The 21505-nt window shown below is 40.1% G+C and overlaps 1 protein-coding gene across 3 annotated transcripts in view; it reads left to right on the top strand.

The window, feature by feature from the left end:
- The window catches only part of LRP1B (LDL receptor related protein 1B), a 776343-nt gene that overhangs the window by 603741 nt on the left and 151097 nt on the right, over positions 1–21505 (top strand). For all 3 annotated transcript variants that reach the window (XM_081004634.1, XM_081004635.1, XM_081004633.1), the window contains 9 exons: positions 102–347; positions 2235–2432; positions 4523–4727; positions 6233–6397; positions 7630–7874; positions 9813–9944; positions 11273–11500; positions 13831–14005; positions 14907–15001. In XM_081004634.1, the coding sequence (XP_080860760.1) occupies positions 102–347; positions 2235–2432; positions 4523–4727; positions 6233–6397; positions 7630–7874; positions 9813–9944; positions 11273–11500; positions 13831–14005; positions 14907–15001 (1689 nt within the window). The remainder of the gene's footprint in view (positions 1–101; positions 348–2234; positions 2433–4522; positions 4728–6232; positions 6398–7629; positions 7875–9812; positions 9945–11272; positions 11501–13830; positions 14006–14906; positions 15002–21505) is intronic.

Raw genomic sequence — 21505 nt, 5'->3', positions numbered from 1 at the left:
TCTCAATCCAGTACAATTTACTACAGATCTGGTAGCCTTCTTTTAGTCTGCATTTTATGTCTGAAAAACACCAACTTCTGTTTTGTTTTCTTCAATTGCAGATGAATGCTTGCTTAACAATGGCGGTTGCAGCCACCAGTGCTCAATAGTTCCTGGAGGTAGAATTGTGTGTTCATGCTCACCAGGATTGTACCTGAGCTCAGACAATAAAACCTGTGAATTCATAGATTATTGTGCCAAACACCAGAAGTGCAGCCAAGTGTGTGAACAGCATAAAAATACCGTTAAGTGCTCCTGTTATGAAGGTTGGAAGCTCAATAAAGATGGAGAAAGCTGTGCTAATATCGGTAAGTTGACATTTACAGACTATTCACTATTGTAGAGCTCCATTTATGAAAATATAGGGGAACCAAAATAAGGCCTATTCACTTTGGAGAAGCAGTATGAGTCACCGGTTGTTTCATCTTTAACTCTTAAACACCTAGATTAAAAGGGTTTTGAATGTTTATTCACAAATTGTAGAGATTTACAAATTGCCATTCAATTAACAAAGCTTGACATACAGATCTGATTATTTATACTTGTATTTTTCACATGAGAGGGCATCCATAGTGTATAATCTGGGGATTATATAATCTTTCTTCTGACCACTGTGGGAGTAACTGCCCTTTTGAATAGTAATGAGCGGAACACTGGATTAACATAGTCGGTCTACCTCCTTTTAACATTTATAAACTTTCTCTTTTTTTTACAAAATAAAACAGAATTCTTTACAACTCTTATAACAGCACACCCTCTTTTACAGACCGCAAGCAACATCTACCCTGAGACATCCATACATGATTAAGCCAACAGTTCCTTTGGCCTAGATTACACCAAAGAACCCCATATATTTACATCTGTACTGAGGAAAGGGGTTTATGATTCACAACTTCAGGGCTAGTGTTGGGGGTTTGAAGCTGCTGCCATTAGGCATCTAACACTGTAATATACTGTACATATAATTCATCTCCAATTTTCCTCTCATTCCAAATGGATGTTGAATTTAGATGGGTGATTATTTACAAATAAGAGTAATACAGTTTTTATTTATCCTATTTTCTTCTCCTGTTTTTTGGTAAACCTGGGTAAGGTTGTTGCTGAGCCTGAAGATATGTTGACATATATGAAGTTTCTGGAACACTATTTCCATTCTGTCTAGAGTCTTGAACAGAAGTTTGCCTGTTAGTAGCAGGGGATGCACCACCGCATTTTGCTGTGGCTCCCCATTGTTGTTGTTGCTTGCTATTTTTACTGTTTTTCTATAAAGAGAAATCAAGTGTTGTAAAGAGTCCCCATTTGTTCATTGTATGTGTGTGTCGGTTTGTCGGTGAAATGAACCTACCCATGGATAAGGTCGTGTTTTCTGCATACGTGTATACCCAAGTTATGCAGAAGTCTCTGACTAACGAGCTCATGTGTTAGTTCATAAAATGAAAATAAGCAAGGACTGAACATGCTTAGTAGCCTCCAGGAAACATGGGATGTTGAAGGTGTAAATTATGGGAAGGGGAGAGAAGGAAAAGGTGCAAAATGAGCCCTAGACATCTGGAGGTAGTGGGATAGAATGGATAAGCGCCATGAAGTGCTTTCTAAAAACTCATCTGCAAATGCAGTGAAGTTGCAGGAGGATAAAAGGACATGTTTTTCCTTTCCCACAATAGAAGAATTGCCCCACACTTTCTACTATAAATCAATCAAGTGCTCAGTCCTTCAGGGCTAGATAGCAAAGCACAGGGGAAGGTTCTTGAGAGAGCAAAATGAAAACTGTATTGCTTCCTTCCCTTGTCTTGAGGTGGTGGATTACTCTGCCAGGCTGCACTTCTTACATGAGAGAAAGCACAATTGGTCACAGTTGGTTTTACTTTTGAGTAGACATGTACAGGATTCTGCTGTGAATATTTCTGAGCTGTCACCAATGATAAATTTCTGCTACTAGAACTTCAGACCACAGTTAGATTGTTGAATCTAATTTTCATTTTTGCAGTGTCAGATCAATATTGTTGTAGCTGAATAAAGGTTAGATTTAAGTGGCAATGTGTATTTTAGAAAAAAATACTACAAGAAATGTAATGCATAAGTATTTTATGGTTATAATATTCTGTCAGAGTTAGTCTAATGAATGCCTTTTTATTACTGTCACCATAATGATGTAATCATTATATTTTATACAAATAATACTTTTGTATTCCCAGATCCATTTGAAGCTTTCATAATTTTCTCTATTCGGCATGAGATCAGAAGGATCGATCTACAGAAACGGGATTACAGCCTGTTAGTTCCTGGTTTGAGAAATACAATAGCACTTGATTTTCACTTCAATCAGAGCTTACTGTACTGGACAGATGTGGTTGAAGATAAAATTTACAGAGGCAAGCTTTCTGAAACTGGAGGTATGAAATGAAGTTTTATTTATTTTTAATGAAGAATAATTTATTTTTAATGATCTTGGGAAAAGCCAACTGGAGAAAACTGGTGAAATTATGTTGAATCCATGAAATTCTGGGGAAATTATTTCTCCCACATGCTATTACAGAATACAGTCCAAAATGGCTCTTATAATGTGATACTATTTCTCCCTTGTTTAACGTTCTCCAAACTTTTTTGATTGTCACCTTTTGCTTGCGGTACTAGTGGGGTAGGAAACCTGGGGAAAAAATCCATCTGGCAGCCAATGTGACCCTTTGGTTTCAGACAGTACATGGGTAAACGAGTCTAAAAAGCCTGAGACACAAATTTTCACGGCCCTCTAATGGTTATGGTGGCTCATTTTACCAGAAGTAATGTAGTTAGCATAAACTCTGGAGTGTATACCCTCAATTCTGACCAAACTAAGCTTCCTAGGCAAACTTGAACCTCTATGTTTAGGGGCAGTATGCCATTGAATACAGTTTACTGAGAGGCAGTAGTGAGGGAGAACTATTATAAGACCCTCATATAAGCTCACCTGGTTGCTGTGGAAAACAGGGTTCTGGACTAGATGGATCCAGTAGGGTTATTAGTATGGTTGTTGTGTTAAACATAATACACCTCAAGCCTAGAATATGGAGCTGTTCAGAAAGTGGTTCTCAGAATATGGGGAGGTCCCACCGGGGGGCACAATACACTTACAAAGGACATGACGTTTTTGAGAAAGAGACCATTTGGAAGTAGGCAGAATGGCAGACTCTTCCCTGCCAGACTGCAGAGGCTGCAAGCCTATATTCACTTACCTGGGTGTAAGTTTCATTGAGCTCAATGGGAACCGCTTCTGAGTAGGCATACACAGGATTCCTCTGTATCCAAATACATGCATTTTGTGGCCTTTTGAAATGTGCATTATGGATACATTACAGCACATACAATGGGCTTCTTTCTGAGTAAGTAGGTTTACTTAGATTGCTTTATTTCAGTCTCCATATCTACTCTTAGTTGCAATTAACATATGGGAGCTTCTGCTCCCAGCATTTTTTCTTTCTCCTCTGGAAGGAAAGCCTGCCACCAGTAGAATGAATGATGCAATTGATATGATTTATGGTTTTTTTGAACAAACACACAAATTTCCACAGGCCGAAATCCTGCATGCTGCTTGCACAGAGAACAGAGTGTGAAGTTTTTCCCGTAGGGCTCTAGTATAACCTCCCCTCTCCCACCAGGCCCCTGCACGTGTCTCCACTCCTGCTTCTGCTGGGAGTAGCCTGCACACCATGGGCCTGGGGAAGAGCAGGCTCCAAATGCTTGAAGGTAAGATGGGGGAGGGTCTCAGCTGCAAGTGCAAATGGCCTTGTTGAGTCACAGTGGCTCTTAGAATAGTAGAAGGCTCATGAACAGAGGCGACAGGTGGGGGCGGGGAGAGGACACGTAAACTCCATCCATACCATGCTCTCCATGCACACAGTGTGCAGGATTGTGGCCAAATTCTGCTCAGTCTTAATAGTTGACACTGCGCCACCCTTGCTACGATGCATGCCAAAAATATATTTTATAGTAAGAAAATAATATCAGTAAATCCTAATAGTTTCCGTGTCATACTGTGCCTAGTGTGGTAATTTGCATATTAGAGGATTGATCATGATAATTCCTGTTCCACAGTAAGTGTCTCACAGTGCAATCCTATACATGTCTACTGAGAAATAAGTGTCACTGAATTCAGTGGGACTTGCTCCCAGTAATGTGTATATAGGGTTACACACATTACTGGGAGCAAGTCCCACTGACACAAGACTTTTTTTTTTTTTAAAAAAGGTAAACATTGTTGCAAAGATAGCTCACCATTCTGAAATTAGTAAACTTCTCAGTTTTCTCCATAATTGCAAAGTTGTGAATGGGCTACATGTGGCATAAACCTACTATTTTATAATGTTTTATGGTACTATATTTTAATTTTTATAATGTTTTACAGTATCATTATTTTAAAAGTAGTTCTTCTGTTGCAGTGTCTACTTTGTGCAAGTTTAAACTTAATGTGTTAATCATTTTAAGAACTCTTCTAATATTTTCACAGGGGTAAGCTCCATTGAAGTAGTGGTCCAGCATGGCTTAGCTACCCCTGAAGGTCTTACTGTTGACTGGATTGCTGGAAATATATACTGGATAGACAGCAATTTGGACCAAATTGAAGTTGCTAAATTAGATGGCACACTGAGGACAACATTAATAGCAGGTGCCATGGAACATCCTAGGGCTATTGCTTTGGATCCTAGATATGGGTAATTAAGTGTATTTGTAATGATTATTTACAACAAAACTGTGCAAATGTTTTTCAGAGGTACTGTGAGATGTTTTTCATTTGTCCTTAGCACTGGTAATTTTGACCCTACTATGAAACAAGTTATGTGGGGATGATAATAATATTAATAATTAATAATAATGTTAATAAAACTAATACACACATTCATTTTCGTTTCCCATGTTTCTACAGGTGGTAGTGGTGTACTGTCAGAGCAACATGTTAATTAAATCAAGTAGGATATTTAAGGAGGAAAATTAAATAGTATAATTGCCAAAAGAGCCTGTGTAATAGACTTTATCAGCTATATATATTCTTCCCCCTTCATCCCACTTTCTCAATGACACAAATTGCAAGGATTGCTTCATACCAGTTTAATGTATCTGAAGGCAGAGCAGCCATGTTCCCTTACATTTGGGGAAATGGGCAGTTAATTCCCAAGTTGAACCTCTTTCACAATCAGACATACCCTTTATAGATTTAGAGCATGATCATTACTTTCTACCACTTCTCAAATGTGTTGCAATTATACGTCCAAAGGCAATCAAATGCCCATAGCCTATCAGGTCTACATCCAATTAGCATTGATTATGCCTTAACATTACTCGCACTTATCTTGACACTGGAATGTAAAGCACCTGTCTCAAAATTCTATCCGTATGCAATATTAGAAGAGGGAATAAGGGCATACTGCAGGGAAAAAAATCAGGTAGGGAGAAAATCAGTTTTATCAGTGCTTCAAAATGGTGAATTCCTGGTTAGGATCTTTTGCATCCCTCTTATGCAACTCTAAAATGTTATCCCCCGCCCCATGACATGTCCTCCTGTGGATGTTGGAGAAAGATCAGTTCTGAGCACACCCAAACACCATCTGGAGTCTAGGCTGAATGAAAATGTATCTATGCCGTCCAGTCCTTTCTGGCACAATCCTTATTTCACTTCGCTATCGTAAATGACAAGGACATGCTGGTGGCAAGGAGGGACTGAGATATTGTTTTGAGCATGTGTCACAGCTACTGGGGCCATAGGAAATAGGGTAGAATTGGGTTTCTAATATAAATATGAGCTATTTGTTCAACTTCATAGAATCACAGAATTGTAGAGTTGGAAGGGACCATGTGAATCATTGAGTCCGATCTCGTACAATGCAGGAATCTTTTGCCCAATGTGGAGCTCAGACCCATGAACCTGAGATTAGGAGCCTCATGCTCTGTTGACTGAGCTATCCTGAGAATAGTTTCATTTCCTTTCAGAATAGTTTCATTGTGTTAGAAAGTTATGGAACTCCACGATTAAAACTTTATAGCTGTTTTGGCAATGCCAAAAATGTATTCTACTTAGAATAACTAGCCCAGATTTGCTAATATGATGGTATTAAAAAGCAAAACAAAAAACACCTGTATATATTATTTGTTTCATATTTTAGTGTAAATTTTGTTTCTTTTTTTTTTTTTTTTTTTTTTTTTTTTTTTTTGCATCACTCAGAATTCTGTTTTGGACAGATTGGGATGCCAATTTTCCTCGCATTGAGTCTGCTTCCATGAGTGGAGCGGGAAGGAAGATAATATATAAAGACATGGATAGTGGAGCATGGCCTAATGGCCTTACTGTGGATCATTTTGAAAAACGAATAGTATGGACAGATGCCAGGTAACAATGTTCCCTGTGCTTTTTGTATGAGAAAAAGAAAAGTTGCAGAGCTGCTTTTATTCTTTGTCCTCCCACCCCTGCAAGTAGGAATGAAGACACAATAAGTGTTTGGGGATGAATGGGAACAGCTCTATTAATTTTTGCCAGATTCTCATCATAAGGAGACAGGTTAGCAACAAGCTAACAACCCTTCAGTGCAGGCCCCCTCCACTTCATGTGAGAGCTGGGATTCTTCCTCTCCCACTCTCAACCTGGCATGAGTAATTCCACCCTGTGTCCAAGGACCAGATCAATCAGATGATCTATCTATGCACGTCTTCAGCTGTTCACTAAGCCATGTGCACAACAGACACCAGGCACTTCTATGGTGGCATAAAGTCAAGCCACTCGTTGTGTTCACACTCCCAGAACCCAACAGTAGCTCCCCTTTCATATTACCTCTCTCAGGCAGCAGTGAGGCTGTGCTGCTTACAACCCCCACCAGCTGATCTCTGTTGCATACCAAAACCAAAGAGGGGGAGGAGCTAAATGGTGGTGGCTGGTTTTATTTTTCTAGAAAAAGAGAAGCCGGAGCTCACCATAAGCTTTTCCCTTGTTCTCTTAGAATGGCAATGGTGCCCACCTGAACTCCTGTGAGCTCCAGCTGAAAAAAGCCTTGTTGGTGGGGCTGGTGTAATGTAAATGCATCAGAAGGAGTGCAGAATTGGCCCCATTGACATTATTGCACTTCTCCAACCTCACTGCCTATCCAACGCTTCCACTCACAGTCTCGGTGAATTGACTAGAGGCACGTCAGTTAAGGAAGCTGCCTTCACCATGTCAGATTTCTTAGTCCAGGGTTGGGAACCATATTGCCTTCCAGATACTGCTAGATTAAACTTTCATCATCCCTAACTATAAACAATGCTGGCTGGGACTGAAGTGAGTTGAAACCCAATGACATCTGGATGACTGCTGATTAGCCACTCACTCCTGCTTTACTTCAGTATTGTGTGCACTGACTGGCAGCTGCTCTCTAAGGATTCAGGCAGCCCCCCCCACCCTGCCCACCCTCCCCAGTTGTTCCTGGAGATGCCAAGGATTGAATCACTGAGCTATGATCCTTTGCCAAACATTTGAAATACATTCCTTTCATATTTGTTTAATTTTCCAGAATATAGTTTCATAACTGCACTAAGCCCAGTTTCAGAATTCTCTCACAATGGATTTCTGTTTGGGGGATTATCTTTCAGGTCAGATGCTATTTATTCCGCACTGTATGATGGAACTGACATGATAGAAATTATACGAGGACATGAATATCTTTCTCATCCCTTTGCTGTCTCTTTGTATGGGAGTGAAGTGTATTGGACAGACTGGAGGACAAACACATTGTCAAAGGCCAACAAATGGACAGGACAAAATGTTAGTGTGATACAAAAAACTAGTGCACAACCTTTTGATCTTCAAATCTATCACCCAAGTCGTCAACCACAAGGTAAATTAATACTTCTAATAAAAGTGTCATAGTCTTTTTGTTCATAGTCAGATTCTACGTTACATACCAGCAATATGAATGAATATCTCTTAAAGGTAAAGGTAAAGGACCCCTGATAGTTAAGTCCAGTCGCGAATGACTCTGGGGCTGCGGCGCTCCTCTCGCTTTACTGGCCGAGGGAGCCAACGTTTGTCCACAGACAGTTTTTCTGGGTCATGTGGCCAGCATGACTAAGCTTTTTCTGGCAAAACCAGAGCATCGCACAGAAATGCCATTTACCTTCCCGCCAGAGTGGGACCTGTTTATCTACTTGCACTTTGATGTGCTTTCAAACTGCTAGGTTGGTAGGAGCTGGGACTGAGCAACGGGAGCTCACCCTGTCACGGGGATTCAAACCACCGACTGTCTGATCAGCAAGCCCTAGGCTCAGTGGTTTAGACCACAGCGCCACCTGCATCCCCTGAATATCTCTTAGCTAATAACTATTATTATTTATATGACTGACTTGTTAAATTAACATTATGTGAGTACCACTTCAAATTCTTTTTAATGCTTCCTGTTTTGTGCTGCTTATATAAATAAAAGGAGCATTTCTGAGCAGCATTATTGTTGGATAAATGACATCTTAAAACTTTAGCAATATTAAGAGCACTAAAGAAATCATAAACATTGAGTTAACAGCCCTTTGCATCTGCTTCAGTGAAGTATTACCAGCAATCGGCTGGAAATGGGAAAGAGTGGTTAGATTTTTTTAGCCCCAGGTCAAAACCATAACAAATATTGTTTTAGGCTGTGTTGGTATATTGTATACGGCATTGACCTGGGAACCTTCTCATGTTGCCATTATTTTTAATAGATCAGTATGGAATGGGGGCAAATGTTAACAGCTACTTTTTCCTGTGGTTTATAAGGACTACGGCAGCAGGAACACCTCTTGTGATTTGAGGCAGGGGAAGGGATTACAAGTATTTGTTTCCTTTTTATAAGCCTCTGCTGTAAATAATTGCAGTTCAAAAAGGCATCTCTTAGCATGCCATCCAAATTACAAGTCTTCAGATTATAAAAATATATGTAAAATTATTTTGCATCTATACAGAAACAGATCACTTACCAGCAGTGCTATTTTTCTAGAAAAGAGATGCCAGAACTCACCACAAACACCTCCATTGTTCTCTTAGAATGGCAATGGCACCCACCTGAGAGGTGCTGGAACCGAATTCTAGAGAGTTCTGGCTTTTAAAAAGCCCTGCTTACTAGGGAGATAATTCTGAAGAGGTTATTCTGAAGCTTTGATGTCTTGAATCCAAAATTCCCATACACAGAATGAAGTAGAGGAAAGGGATTTCCTATTTCTCATCCCTCTTACATCCCCCTTTACCCCCTGAAAAGCTGTTCCAGGGGTTTGGGGATGCTTCAGAGCAGCGTGGAGTCAATATAGGGTTTTCAGGGACAAATTGGTGAAAACTGCTTGACTTTAGGGAGCCTCCACAGGATCTCAATGTCTTCCAACCCATGTGAGTGAGCACACAATTCAGAACATTAGAAGAGCCTGCCAGATCAGGCTGGTGGCTCATCTAGTCCAACATTCTGTTCTCACAGTAGCTAACCAGATGCCTATGCTGCAAGAAGGACCTGAGTGCAACAGCATTCTCACAGAATTTTGTAGAGTTGGAAGGGACCCTGAGGGTCATCTAAACCAACCCCCCTGCAATGCAGGAATCTCAACTGAAGCATCCGTGATAGATAGCCATCCAACCACTGCTTAAAAACCTCCAGTGAAGAAGAGTCCATCAGTGGCAAACTGTTACTGTGGTGTAGATTTGTTTGCCATTCTCTTCCCCTCCCCTCTTCTAATATATTTTTCCCCCATTGTCAGACTTCATTGGTCTCCTGCAGAATACATATATTTGTATGTTCAGTTTACATTTTTAATTCTAGCTCCCAATCCTTGTGCTGCTAACAATGGCAGAGGTCCGTGCTCTCATATGTGCCTGATCAATCACAACAGAAGTGCTGCGTGTGCATGTCCTCATCTAATGAAGCTGTCTATAGACAGAAAAACATGCTATGGTAAGTTTCTCTCTCTCTCTCTCTCTCTCTCTCTCTCTCTCTCTCTCTCTCTCTCTTACACACACACATATTCTCTATTAACTACTTAAATTTCAGAGTAGAGGACATGTTGTTCACTGATAAGTTTGAGGGTAACTCTTGCCTCACATGAACTAACAAGATGCCCAAATGCATTTGGCTTGTCAAGCTTTGATATTTATTACTTTCGCTTTTTTGTTCTGGATGTGTCTAGTACATTCACCGAACTTATTTCTGCAGAACAGGGAGGTTGGCAAGCAGAAAGGGCATCATCAGAAAATGATGAGGCAGGTAAAGTGCAGAATGAAAAAAAGTACTTAACAGTTTTTAATCTCAGTGTACTCATCTTCTGAAATGGTCTTGATATCACTTTCGGAGTCTTAAGAACTAGCTCAGAAAGCAGCTTCTAAGAAGAAATACTTTAAAACTATAGTGATGCATTATGATGCAAACACATTGGCAGGAACAGCATATTGATTTTGCTGGTGCATTTGCTGGTGCCTCACTGCTATCTCACACCTTCCCCATTATATCCTAGTAAGCCAGGCATAGGCAAACTTGGGCCTCCAGATGTTTTGGGACTGCAGTTCCCATCATCCCTGACCACTGGTCCTGTTAGCTAGGGATCATGGGGGTTGTAGTCCCAAAACATCTGGAGGGCTGAGTTTGCCTATGCATGTAGTAAGCCAATCTGATGCAGCTGATTAGAGGTCAGATACGCACCACTTCCCCAGCACACTGCCTGCTATTGCCATTTAGAATTACCAAATAATGTTATGTCTTTTAACAATACAGTGGTACCTCGGGTTAAGTACTTAATTCGTTCCGGAGGTCCGTTCTTAACCTGAAACTGTTCTTAACCTGAAGCACCGCTTTAGCTAATGGGGCCTCCTGCTGCTGCCGCGCCGCCGGAGCACGATTTCTATTCTCATCCTGAAGCAAAGTTCTTAACCTGAAGCACTATTTCTGGGTTAGCGGAGTCAGTAACCTGAAGCGTATGTAACCTGAAGCGTATGTAACCTGAGGTAACACTGTATTCTGAACTACAGATACGTGGATTTTAAACGATTTCTTAGTTTTTTATCTGTTTAAAAACAAACATGGCTGACTTTTTACTTATCATGGGACAATGTGATCTTCTACTAATGACCAGATGAATGTGCTTACCTGCTTTGTACTAAATTATGTATGAATACCAGATTATTATAATATATAAATGTATAACTTAGATAATCATTAAAACAAAATATAGATTGTAATAATATTCCATTGATCTGCATCTAATAAATGGCATACCTAATTTTTTACAGAAATGAAAAAATTTCTTCTTTATGCCAGACGTTCAGAAATAAGAGGTGTTGACATAGAGAACCCATACTTCAACTACATAACAGCCTTCACGGTTCCCGATATTGACGATGTAACAGTTGTAGATTTTGATGCAGCAGAGGAGCGCTTATACTGGACTGATGTGAAAACGCAAACTATAAAACGGGCCTTCATTAATGGGACTGGTTTAGAAACTGTTATATCAAGAGGTAAACACATTTTAAATGCAACGTTGCAAGTCCAGCTGGTGGACGGGGCTAACAAACTGAACTGTGAAGATCTGACAACACTTTTAATAGCAGCACTCTTATGCCTAAAACATCTTGCTGTGATGTTTAATGTGCACAACTAATCTTAGGTTATTTGGTACAATACAAGACACTTGTCAATTATTACATAATGCACATATCTGATCTAGTTTGAATCATTCAGCATCCTAAGACTATATTGAGAAATAATTTTTCAGGTTAGAAATGGTGTTGTTGAGTAACTGCGTTATAAGAGCAGGAAGGGCTGTAGATCACTGGTGGAGTATGTGCCTTGCACAGAGAAGGCCTCAGATTAAATCTCCACATAGGTTTGAGACAGACTCTTGACCGAAACCCTGGGAAACCGCTGCCAGTCAAGTGTAAACGCTGAGCTGGATGGAGATGGACCAATGGGTCTGATGCAGTGTCAAAGAGCATTCTGTGTTCCTCAAGAGCCCTGCTGGATGAGGCCAATGGTCCATCTAGTCCAGCATCCTGTTCTTGCAGCGGCCAAACAGATGCTTACAGGAAGCCCACAAGCAGAACATGAGCATCATACTGAGTTACATACTAATCCCACTTGCGTCCCCAGCAACTGGTGTTCAGAGACATAACATACTGGATGTTTTACACAGTCATTGTGACTAGTGTTCCTTTGTAGCCTCATCCTTCGTGATTTTCTCTAACTTCTTTTTAAAGCCGTTCAAGTTAGTGGCCACCATTACATCCTGTGGCAATTAATCCCACAGTTCAACTATGTACTGAGTTAAGTAGTACTCCTTATTTAACTCCTTATTTAGCTTCATAGGATAATCCCAGATTCTTGAGGGAGAAAAACTCAAAGCATTTTCCCCACACAATGCATAATTTTATATATTTCTGACAACATGTCCCCTGCCTTTTCCCCCCAAACAAAGAAAACCCAAATGTTAAATAACCTGTACTCATAGGGGTGTTGCTCCAGCCCCTTGATCATTACAGCTTTCTCTTTTTGTACCTTTTCTAGTTTTGCTATATCTAGAACTTTACAAGTGCAGCTACTCTATGGGTCTGTGTAACAACACGGTGATATTAGCCGTTTAAATTAAATCTTTTCCCTAACAATACCTAACATGGAATTCACCTTTTTCCACAACCACCATTTTAATTTAATTCTGCTGCCTTTTTAAAGCCTTCAAACAAGTTCCCAGGAGGATATGGAATTTAAGCATTTTGAATTTGCTCTTAATGATACATACCATAGCAGCAGTTTCATGTTTGTCAAATAATAAGAAACCACTGATGCAGCACTGGGATTTTGTAAGTAATTCTCAACTTCTAATCCTTCTGCCCTGCATCATTAACGATGTTATGTTGGAGAGTCATCATGGAATAGCTAAGGCAGTGAGTATATAATATAAACTTTAGGACCCATGTTTATGCATTGTAGTGGTCTTGCTAAGTGAATTCAGTTTCAGTCTAAGGGAAATTAGAACAAACAGTCCTTCAAAGATGCTTCAGGGGCAGAATCTTATTTGTAATAGGCAGATAAAGGCCATCGATTTCATAACCAGCTTGTGAGCTGCAGGAGACATCTGACCACTTTTGATAATAGATTAGAAGGCTGAGCTAGATGCATCTCGGTCTGGTCCAACAAACCGTTTCTTAAGTTCTTAAGTTCAATTTTCTCACCATGAAATTCAGCATTGAAGGGACAGATTCATAGTTTAAGGGCATTTTTTTTTTTTAAGAAAGAAAAGTAGATACTGCTACTGATCTATGAAAAAATAATACTTAAATTTGTATTGTATGGGACCCTTTCACACATTCTCCACTGATATTTTGCAACCAACACAGTTTTCACAGGTGTGTGAACAATGCCTTTCTAAACACAGAAAGATATGGGAAGATGTGGGCCATTCACTGTCCATAGTACTCTTCCACTGGAGGGAAGGAGGAGATTTCATTGACTTCCCCTGTATCTCCCTGTGCCTCCATTGAAGAAAGCTGCTCTGGAGAAGCATGGGACCCTCTGGAACAGTATGGGAGATGGCTCTGCAAGCTGCAGGATGAAATCACCCAAAATTGCCTCACCTTTCCTTCCACCAGTAGGAGCTTCTGCTAGATCTCTGTCCCTTCCCTTAATTGAAAAATTCTTTCTAATTACAAAATGGCAAATGCATCCATCCCATTCCCTGTGTTTTGGTCTTCCTGTTTACAATTTCAGTGATATTTAAAGCCTTTTTAAAATGAGTGAAAACTTCTTGGTAGAGCTGATTAGGCGACTTATTTGCTGTTTGACATTTCTGCAGACATTCAAAGCATTCGGGGACTGGCTGTGGATTGGCTATCCCGTAATTTATACTGGATTAGCTCAGAGTTTGATGAAACACAAATTAACGTGGCACATTTAGATGGCTCTTTAAAAACCTCGGTTATACATGGAATTGATAAACCACAGTGTCTTGCTGTTCATCCGGCTAAAGGGTAAAGTATGATTATTTACACCAATATTTTTGCAATCGTCTTTCAGGTGAAATGCAGGTTGATCTCATATTACATGAGGGTTATGTTCTTGCCTATTGCATGTATAAGCAAAATCACTTAACACTAGAACACTCCACAGGAAACTGTAAAAACCCAACAAATCCCTCCAACTTTCTCCGATGACTTGCCAACCTTTTCCGCAACCTCTCCAGCCTCTTCTGATCTCTCTCCAACTGCCTCCAATCTCTCTCTGCACTCCACCAACTCTCCATCCATACCCAAGTGTTCTCCCAGTAGCTGATGGGATTGCTGGCCATTTTCTTCCTGCTCTCGTGCTCTGTTTGCTTATTTATTTTGGGGTGCTTTGCATATAGCTGCAATCACATATGTGAAATCCATGTAAGATGAGCTCTGCTTGTACTAACTAGTAAATTAAGTTATGAAGTGATGCCTCTGTTTCTTGTGCATTGCCAGCTTCCTAATATAGATAACCCATTGTGGGAGATGGAGTCCCCATGAAATCTACTAGTTGTGTATAGATCACAATTTTCAGAATTCCACACCTACCAAAAGCGGGGGGGGGGGGGAGTGGAAGAAGAAATCACAAATGGGGTTTCCATTCAGTCATCTCTGATGGGGATGTTATTTGTTTGAGGGGGGAGGTTCTGTGTTGCTTTTTCACCAATCTATATTGTAACCCTGTGGCATGGTCAGTATATAATGTTACCATACTTATTTATTTAACTAAGGGAAGAATGTGGTCAAAAAAGAATATTGTAGAATCTATACAGAGACACTCTGGATTCATGCAAATTTTATTTCCAATATGATAATACAAAACAGAATAGGATTGCAGCTTAATCTTTTTTAATGTAATTTTTATTTGTCTTGTTTTGTAAAGAAAACTTTTTTGGACTGATGGAAACACCATTAATGTGGCAAATATGGATGGCAGCAACAGCAAAATACTGTTTCAGAATCAAAAGGATCCAGTTGGTAAATATTACTACGATCACTCATTTTCATGTAGAGTTACTTTAGTGCAAATTTCTGTTAAATGTATGATTTTAAGGAGAAAAGTAGGTGACAATGTATACTGTTTGGCTTGCTGGGTCACAGCTTGTGCTGGACTGAGAATGAGGAATCATGGGTAATCTGGCTTCCAGATTTCAATTTACTATTGTATTGTTAGAATTGCTGTATGAGTTGTGGAGATACTCCAAGCAGCATGTGAGTTCCGTTCTGAAAGGAACAAGTTAAGTGGATAATCAGGGAGGGAGGGCAGTACAGAAGGACACAGCACTATGGGTGAAAACCAGTGGTGTCTGTCTGTTAATGGAATGAACACCATTTACAGAATGGATTTCTCTTCGCCCCTGCAGCCCCACATGCAGCTCCAAAAACTACTCCAGAGGTGTAGGAGGTGGTGGAAGAGCCTGGGGAAGTCATGCTGCACGAGTGGAAGCCTGCTCATGTGACATGTCACCTTAGTTTCACAGTAGTATCTTTTCAGTGCCCCGAATCCAAACTACAGACCAAATTTAAAATTCTCTATCCAATAAATCATTCTTGCCAGACTGATAGCATTGATTTCAGCTCTTGCCATTCTGTAGCCAGTGACAAAAAGAGATGAAGGAAAATTTCTCTCTCGTGTTTCTAGATTGATGTATCCATGGTTTTTGATTAATATATACTGTTGTTACTAGCGGCTACCGCTCAAACATTTTATCATTATGTAGTTCTAATAACTTTCTCCTGAATGCTGAAAATTATTCATATTGTCATGTACTCTTCCAATTGTATGATACAAGGTCAGATTTGTTTTCTTCTAGAAACTTAACATTATAGCATTCTTCATTTCTTCATCTCATCATTTATTATTGCTTTATAGCATCATGTTTGACAAGCACGGCACGTAATTAACAAGATTATCGTAAATATAATGTGCTTTTGAGTCTGAGAAGTACCAGATAATCTCTTTGAATGTTCTCAGAGTTCTAGGAACACAAAATGATAAATTATTTCTAAATGTCTGTTTTTGGGAGATAGTTTAATTGACTTTTTATTGCTAAGTCCTAAAATATTCACTTGTGATCTATATCACTTAGAGCTATTTTAATGACGCTCATTCTTTCCATGGTCTGGTGATACATGAATGATAAAAGAAACAGTGGCTCATTATTCACACAGAGATAAAAGGGTCAGCAACATTGAAATTTTAACCAAGACACAATCAGAGCATTTCTTGATTACGACATTTCAAATTGTACCCAATGCAAACTAATACGTTGTTGTTTTTAACAATTCTTATCTGCATTATGCTGTCTGTTTTATGTGCAGGAGGTAGAGTAAAATCATGAAATCTAAGTTGGGAAGGTGAAAAGTGAGCTTAATAGTAGTGTGGGATGGGAATGGGATACTCTAGAGGATTACTGCAGGAGAATGGTAGGGGTTTGGCTAGCAAGTTAGTGTTTTTAACAAGATATTAATGTTTATTGCAAGAGTATGTAGCGCACAAGCTTATGCAGTTACTTTATAATAATAATAATAATAATTTATTATTTATACCCCGCTCATCTGGCTGGGTTTCCCCAGCCATTCTGGGCAGCTTCCAACAAAATATTAAAAATACATTAAAACATCAGTCATTAAAAACTTCCCTGAACTGCCTTCTAAATGTCTTCTAATGTCTAGATGTCTTCTAAATGTCAGATAGTTGTTTATTTCTTTGACATTTGGTGGGAGGGTGTTCCACAGAGTGGGCGCCACTACCGAGAAGGCCTTCTGCCTGGTTCCCTGTAACTTCACTTCTCGCAGTGTGGGAACTGCCAAAAGGCCCTCAGTGCTGGACTTCAATGCCCAGACTGGATGATGGGGGTGGAGACGCTCCTTCAGGTATACTTTAATATAGCATTGTCTTTTTAAATAGGTATCTACTTTGCTAACTTTGATAACTACTGCTTATTTAATGCTACTATTACTACACCAAGACAGTTTTGTGGAACCTTTTAAAAACCCTTTTTCCAGATTGCCCTTCTATTTACTCCACCCCAGTTAAGCCTCATGAACACTGTCACTGCGGTCTTTCATTGAAGTCTCTGTTTCAACTCCTACTGACCTATTGAAGCACATGTCTGGTTTTGCTGTTCTGGAATCTTCCTCTGGCTCTCTTACCAAACACCACAGCCTAGCATTGCGTGTTCAGACCCAGAGACCTCCCCCTTAAATAAAGACACATTTGACTCAAATTTTAGTTTTGGTTTTTGGCAGAATTTAGGCCACAACTTTATTGATTACAGAAAAGTGAGTGGTTGCATAGGCTCTGGCTCGACTAGCTCCCTACACCCTTGCAGGTAGCGCTGACCCAGAGCTCTAAAATGGGTCAGCCAAGGGTGAACACCTGAGGCAGGTGAAAAGCCTGGGAGCAGACTCTGTTCACTCCCCAGATGCTCCCCTTGACTCAGGCACAGGCACAACCCCCTTTCAGGGGTTGACCAAACTAAGTTGAGTCCCTGCATTCCTTTAATGGAATACTCTTCACATAGGGATGGCGAGACCGTTCTCCCATCCCTATCACCTGAATCAGTGCCCAACCACAACCTTACAAGTTGTGATGATTTGCTACGCAGCAGGTGAAACCCAAATGGCAACAGCCAATCAGCCAAGTGGGGGAAATTCCTGCCGTGCTCCTGCGATTGACCTTGTTATGACAGATGACACAAGATGGCATAGCAAGGTCAATCGCAAAAGGCCCTAAAATTAGGGAGAGGTGAGCGGGTGTTCCGCTGCACAAGCCAAAAGAGGATGTTCTGGGTCATGTGCATGGGTTTATATAGGTCCCTCAATCCGTTTAGACTGCACCCCATTGGCCAGATTACACCCAGCAACGAGGGACCTACCAATTGGGTGTTGTGGCTATCCAATGGACCCACCTACAACCAGGAGGTTAGTCTCCAGGTCTCACCGCAACATGTGCCCTCTGTTAGGGAGGACGCGATTTCCCAGCTGCCTATCACTCCTTGTCCCTCAGCACCATAGATAGGTTCTCCTCTCATCTCTTCATCTTAAAACAAGTAATTTAGTTACCTCCAACTCTGGATTTAGGGCAGTGCAAGTGCACAGGGCACCGAGCCAAAGGTGTGCATTATTATTATTATTATTATTATTACTACTACTACTACTATTCTATATTTATGTGTACCTACTGAGAAAATTCATTAAAAAGCAACTGTACCAAAAGGAATTATTGTGAAAATGAGGAATATTTAGTGGGGGGGACTCCAAATTTTGTTCTCATTCAGGGCGCCTTATTACCCCAGCAAGTTTTGGGGCCACCAAGCCACTCTGCCTTCCTTTCAGGTCTTTGTTTTCCTCCCTCCTTTTTCTCTGCTGTCTTCTTCTTTTGGCTACCCACCAGGAACACCGAGCAGCAACCAACACTGACTGACCTTTGTCTGACTAGCACCCAGACTTATATTCACTTCTTCTGGCCAGTCTAGACAAGCCCTAGCCAATCACTGTGCCTAACTAAGAATTCTAAAGCTGCAACCACCAATCAGAATATGCACACCTTTGTTCCTTCTTTTGCATACTGGCAATTCTATCTCCAGCCCCTCCTCAGTTGTCAGTTAATGTCCCCCAGGGACAGTTAAACCAACTTCCATCTGACCAGACAGAAGACTTTGCCCACCAAGCACATTGCAATACAATAACAATACATTACACAATACCCATTAAAACACAGTTTTGAATAAACAGGATTTCTTTGCAGGTTCATAGATGGACTATGACCTTATGTCAAGAGGTTAGACCTAGCCTTGGTAATGCACTGATTAGTCACATCCTGGTTAGTCTATGTGGGGCTGCCTTTTAAGACAGTTTAAAAACTCGAACAGGTGCAGAATGCTGCCACTTGGTTGCTGCTGGCTGTTAGGAAACCAGAGTACATATGATACTAATACTGTATCAGATGCACTGGTTACAAAATCAAGTAGATCTGTATTATCTGGCAGTTCTGAAATGCAAGAATGAAATCTGCCCAAGGTGTATTACACCATCAGCAGTTGCATTGCTCTGTTCCATATATTTTACTTATTCTGTATGGAGTTAAATACCACGGGGCTAGGGTTCTAAAATAGTTTTCTTTAATGTCATCCAATATTAATCTTGGCAAGATCTTTATCTGCATTCAGTTCGGTTCTATGCCTAAATCCTGGCGTAAATATTTCCTTACCCACTTGCTCATGTGACTTTGAGGTGCTGTGGGTAGGTTGCTTCTGTGTCCAGTAAACTGGAAGATTTTCAGTTCTTGATGGGGTTGCATTTCCCTTAAAGGATCAATTACATATTTTGGGGATCCCCCTGGATCCAGTCTTGTCACTTGAAGCCCTGGTGGCTTCTATGGCTAGGAGTGACTATTTTTATCTCCTGTGGGCTCAACAGCTATGACCATTCATAGATTAGGGTAGCCTCAGCAATCAATGTAGTAACCCTGGACCACTATAGCTTCAGTAATCCTTGCCCCTGAAACATTACAATCAATTGGTCTGCTATGATGCATTCTACATAGGACTACCCTTGAAAATGGTGGGCAAGCTACATTTGGTACAGAATGTTTTTGCTATGATTTTAAGTGGGTAACAAAAAGCAAGATCCAAAAGGAGCTGCTTGAAAGAGCAGCATAGAATGTTTGTTACCTTGCCCTATTGTATGAAGATGAGCTTTCTAATAGCGTTAGTAAAGCCAGAAAATCTAGAATTGTAAAGAAACAATAATTTATTTAATATGAAATCTTTCTTTTATTAGAGTTCACTGGATTGATTTTTGTTTTGAGAAAGAAAGTGTTCAATAATTGAGTGGTTTATGTTTTTTCTTGTTGGTTTTTAAAATCTTACTTACTTTGCCAGACCTTATAATCATAAGCAAATTTTGAAATACAAGTGCATCATAATCTTGTCAGAACACCCATCTTGCATTCTATGAGTGAGTACTGGTACTGAGTGAATAATTGCAGCCTTCAGGCAGTTTTGGCTGAATGAATTTTGCTGCTCTTAAATAAAAATAAAAATTCAAAGCTAATCCATTGTTTAATATTCCTAATTTAGATTTATTGCTTGATTTCAGAAGTATTAAGAGCAAAAGCTTTATTCCTTAATTAAATGAACTCATTAATTAGAAGTATGTGGTTGGAGTCATTAATTAAAAGTATTTTCCAGTTTATATTTCCCTTTCCTGTTGTGAGTCCCCCTGCCCCCGTAAAATCTGTTTTCAAATAAACATGTATCTTCCCTCACACATCTCAATCTTCCACTATGTATGTTTCTTACACTGTGCACTCTTTATGATATAGAGTGACCGTAGTGGTGCATAGAATGCAAAAATACTGGCATAGACCAAAATTCTGTGGCAATAAAAATGAAGTTATTTAACCTAATACCACAAATTCAGAGTAATCAATTTCATATATCTTTGCTTTTTTGAAATAAGTTATTCTATGGATAGGGTCCAGAGTTCTCATGAGCAGGACTGTGGCCATAGGCCAATTCCACAGTAGGAAGAAGGGGTCAGTTTTCGCCCATTCTTTCTCCCCTACAGTTTCCTGAAAATGTGCCTCCATGAAGATGAATCAGTGTAGTCTATGGCACACAGGTCTACAAGGGGATGATCCTCCTTCCCCTTACTACTGCACTGAGTCTCCACTGAATGTCAGTCTCTGGAGCCCTTCCATTCACAGAAGGGACAAGCACCCATTACCTGCTAGCAATGAAGAAGAGTAAGGAGCTATCCTTTGGTAGTCCTACGATGGCAGTATTGCTAAGCCTCCATCTGACTGACTGACCCATAATGAATTTCCCACATATTTCTGATCTGGTTGTCAAGGAAGGGAGGAAGGAAAGAAAATTCCCCCCCCCCATGCTCTGTGCTTGTGTGAGACAAATGTAGAACTGAGAAGAACCTTATACATCAGCCTTCACAAACTTGGCACCCTCCCAGTATTTTAGATTACAACTCTTATCAGCTCTAGCCAGCATCAAAACATCTGGGAGAGCACCCATATAGTGAAGGCTGCTATACAGAATGCTTGCATAGTACTATCAGGTTCTTATCCTAAAGTGTAATTATGCTGCTACTGTCAAAATATGCTTTTATATCATGTTTTCTATAAACCTGCGGCCTGATTAGTATTCCACTCTCCATTCCCCCTCCTAAAAATGCTAATCTAGAACACAGCAACAGTAATTAATACTAAGCAATCATATTAAGTACCTTTTCTAGAAAGAATTGTATGGTGACCATGTGTTTTCTCAGAACAGTAGACAACATATTGTGACATTCTACCCCAGTCTCAGAGTGATACAAGATTCCAGGGTTTCTAGGCGATCACCCTGGGTTCCTGTTTCCTTTTAGAAATGAGGCACAGCAGAGACTGTGGTGTCTTTAAGATATATGATTTATTTGCACATATATACAACCTGAGCCTGTGATGCTGGGGTTCACGGC

This window comes from Podarcis pityusensis (assembly GCF_964106645.2).
Source record: "Podarcis pityusensis genome assembly, chromosome: 1".
NCBI classification, from domain to species: domain Eukaryota; kingdom Metazoa; phylum Chordata; class Lepidosauria; order Squamata; family Lacertidae; genus Podarcis; species Podarcis pityusensis.
This window is presented reverse-complemented; position numbering and strand designations above follow the sequence as displayed.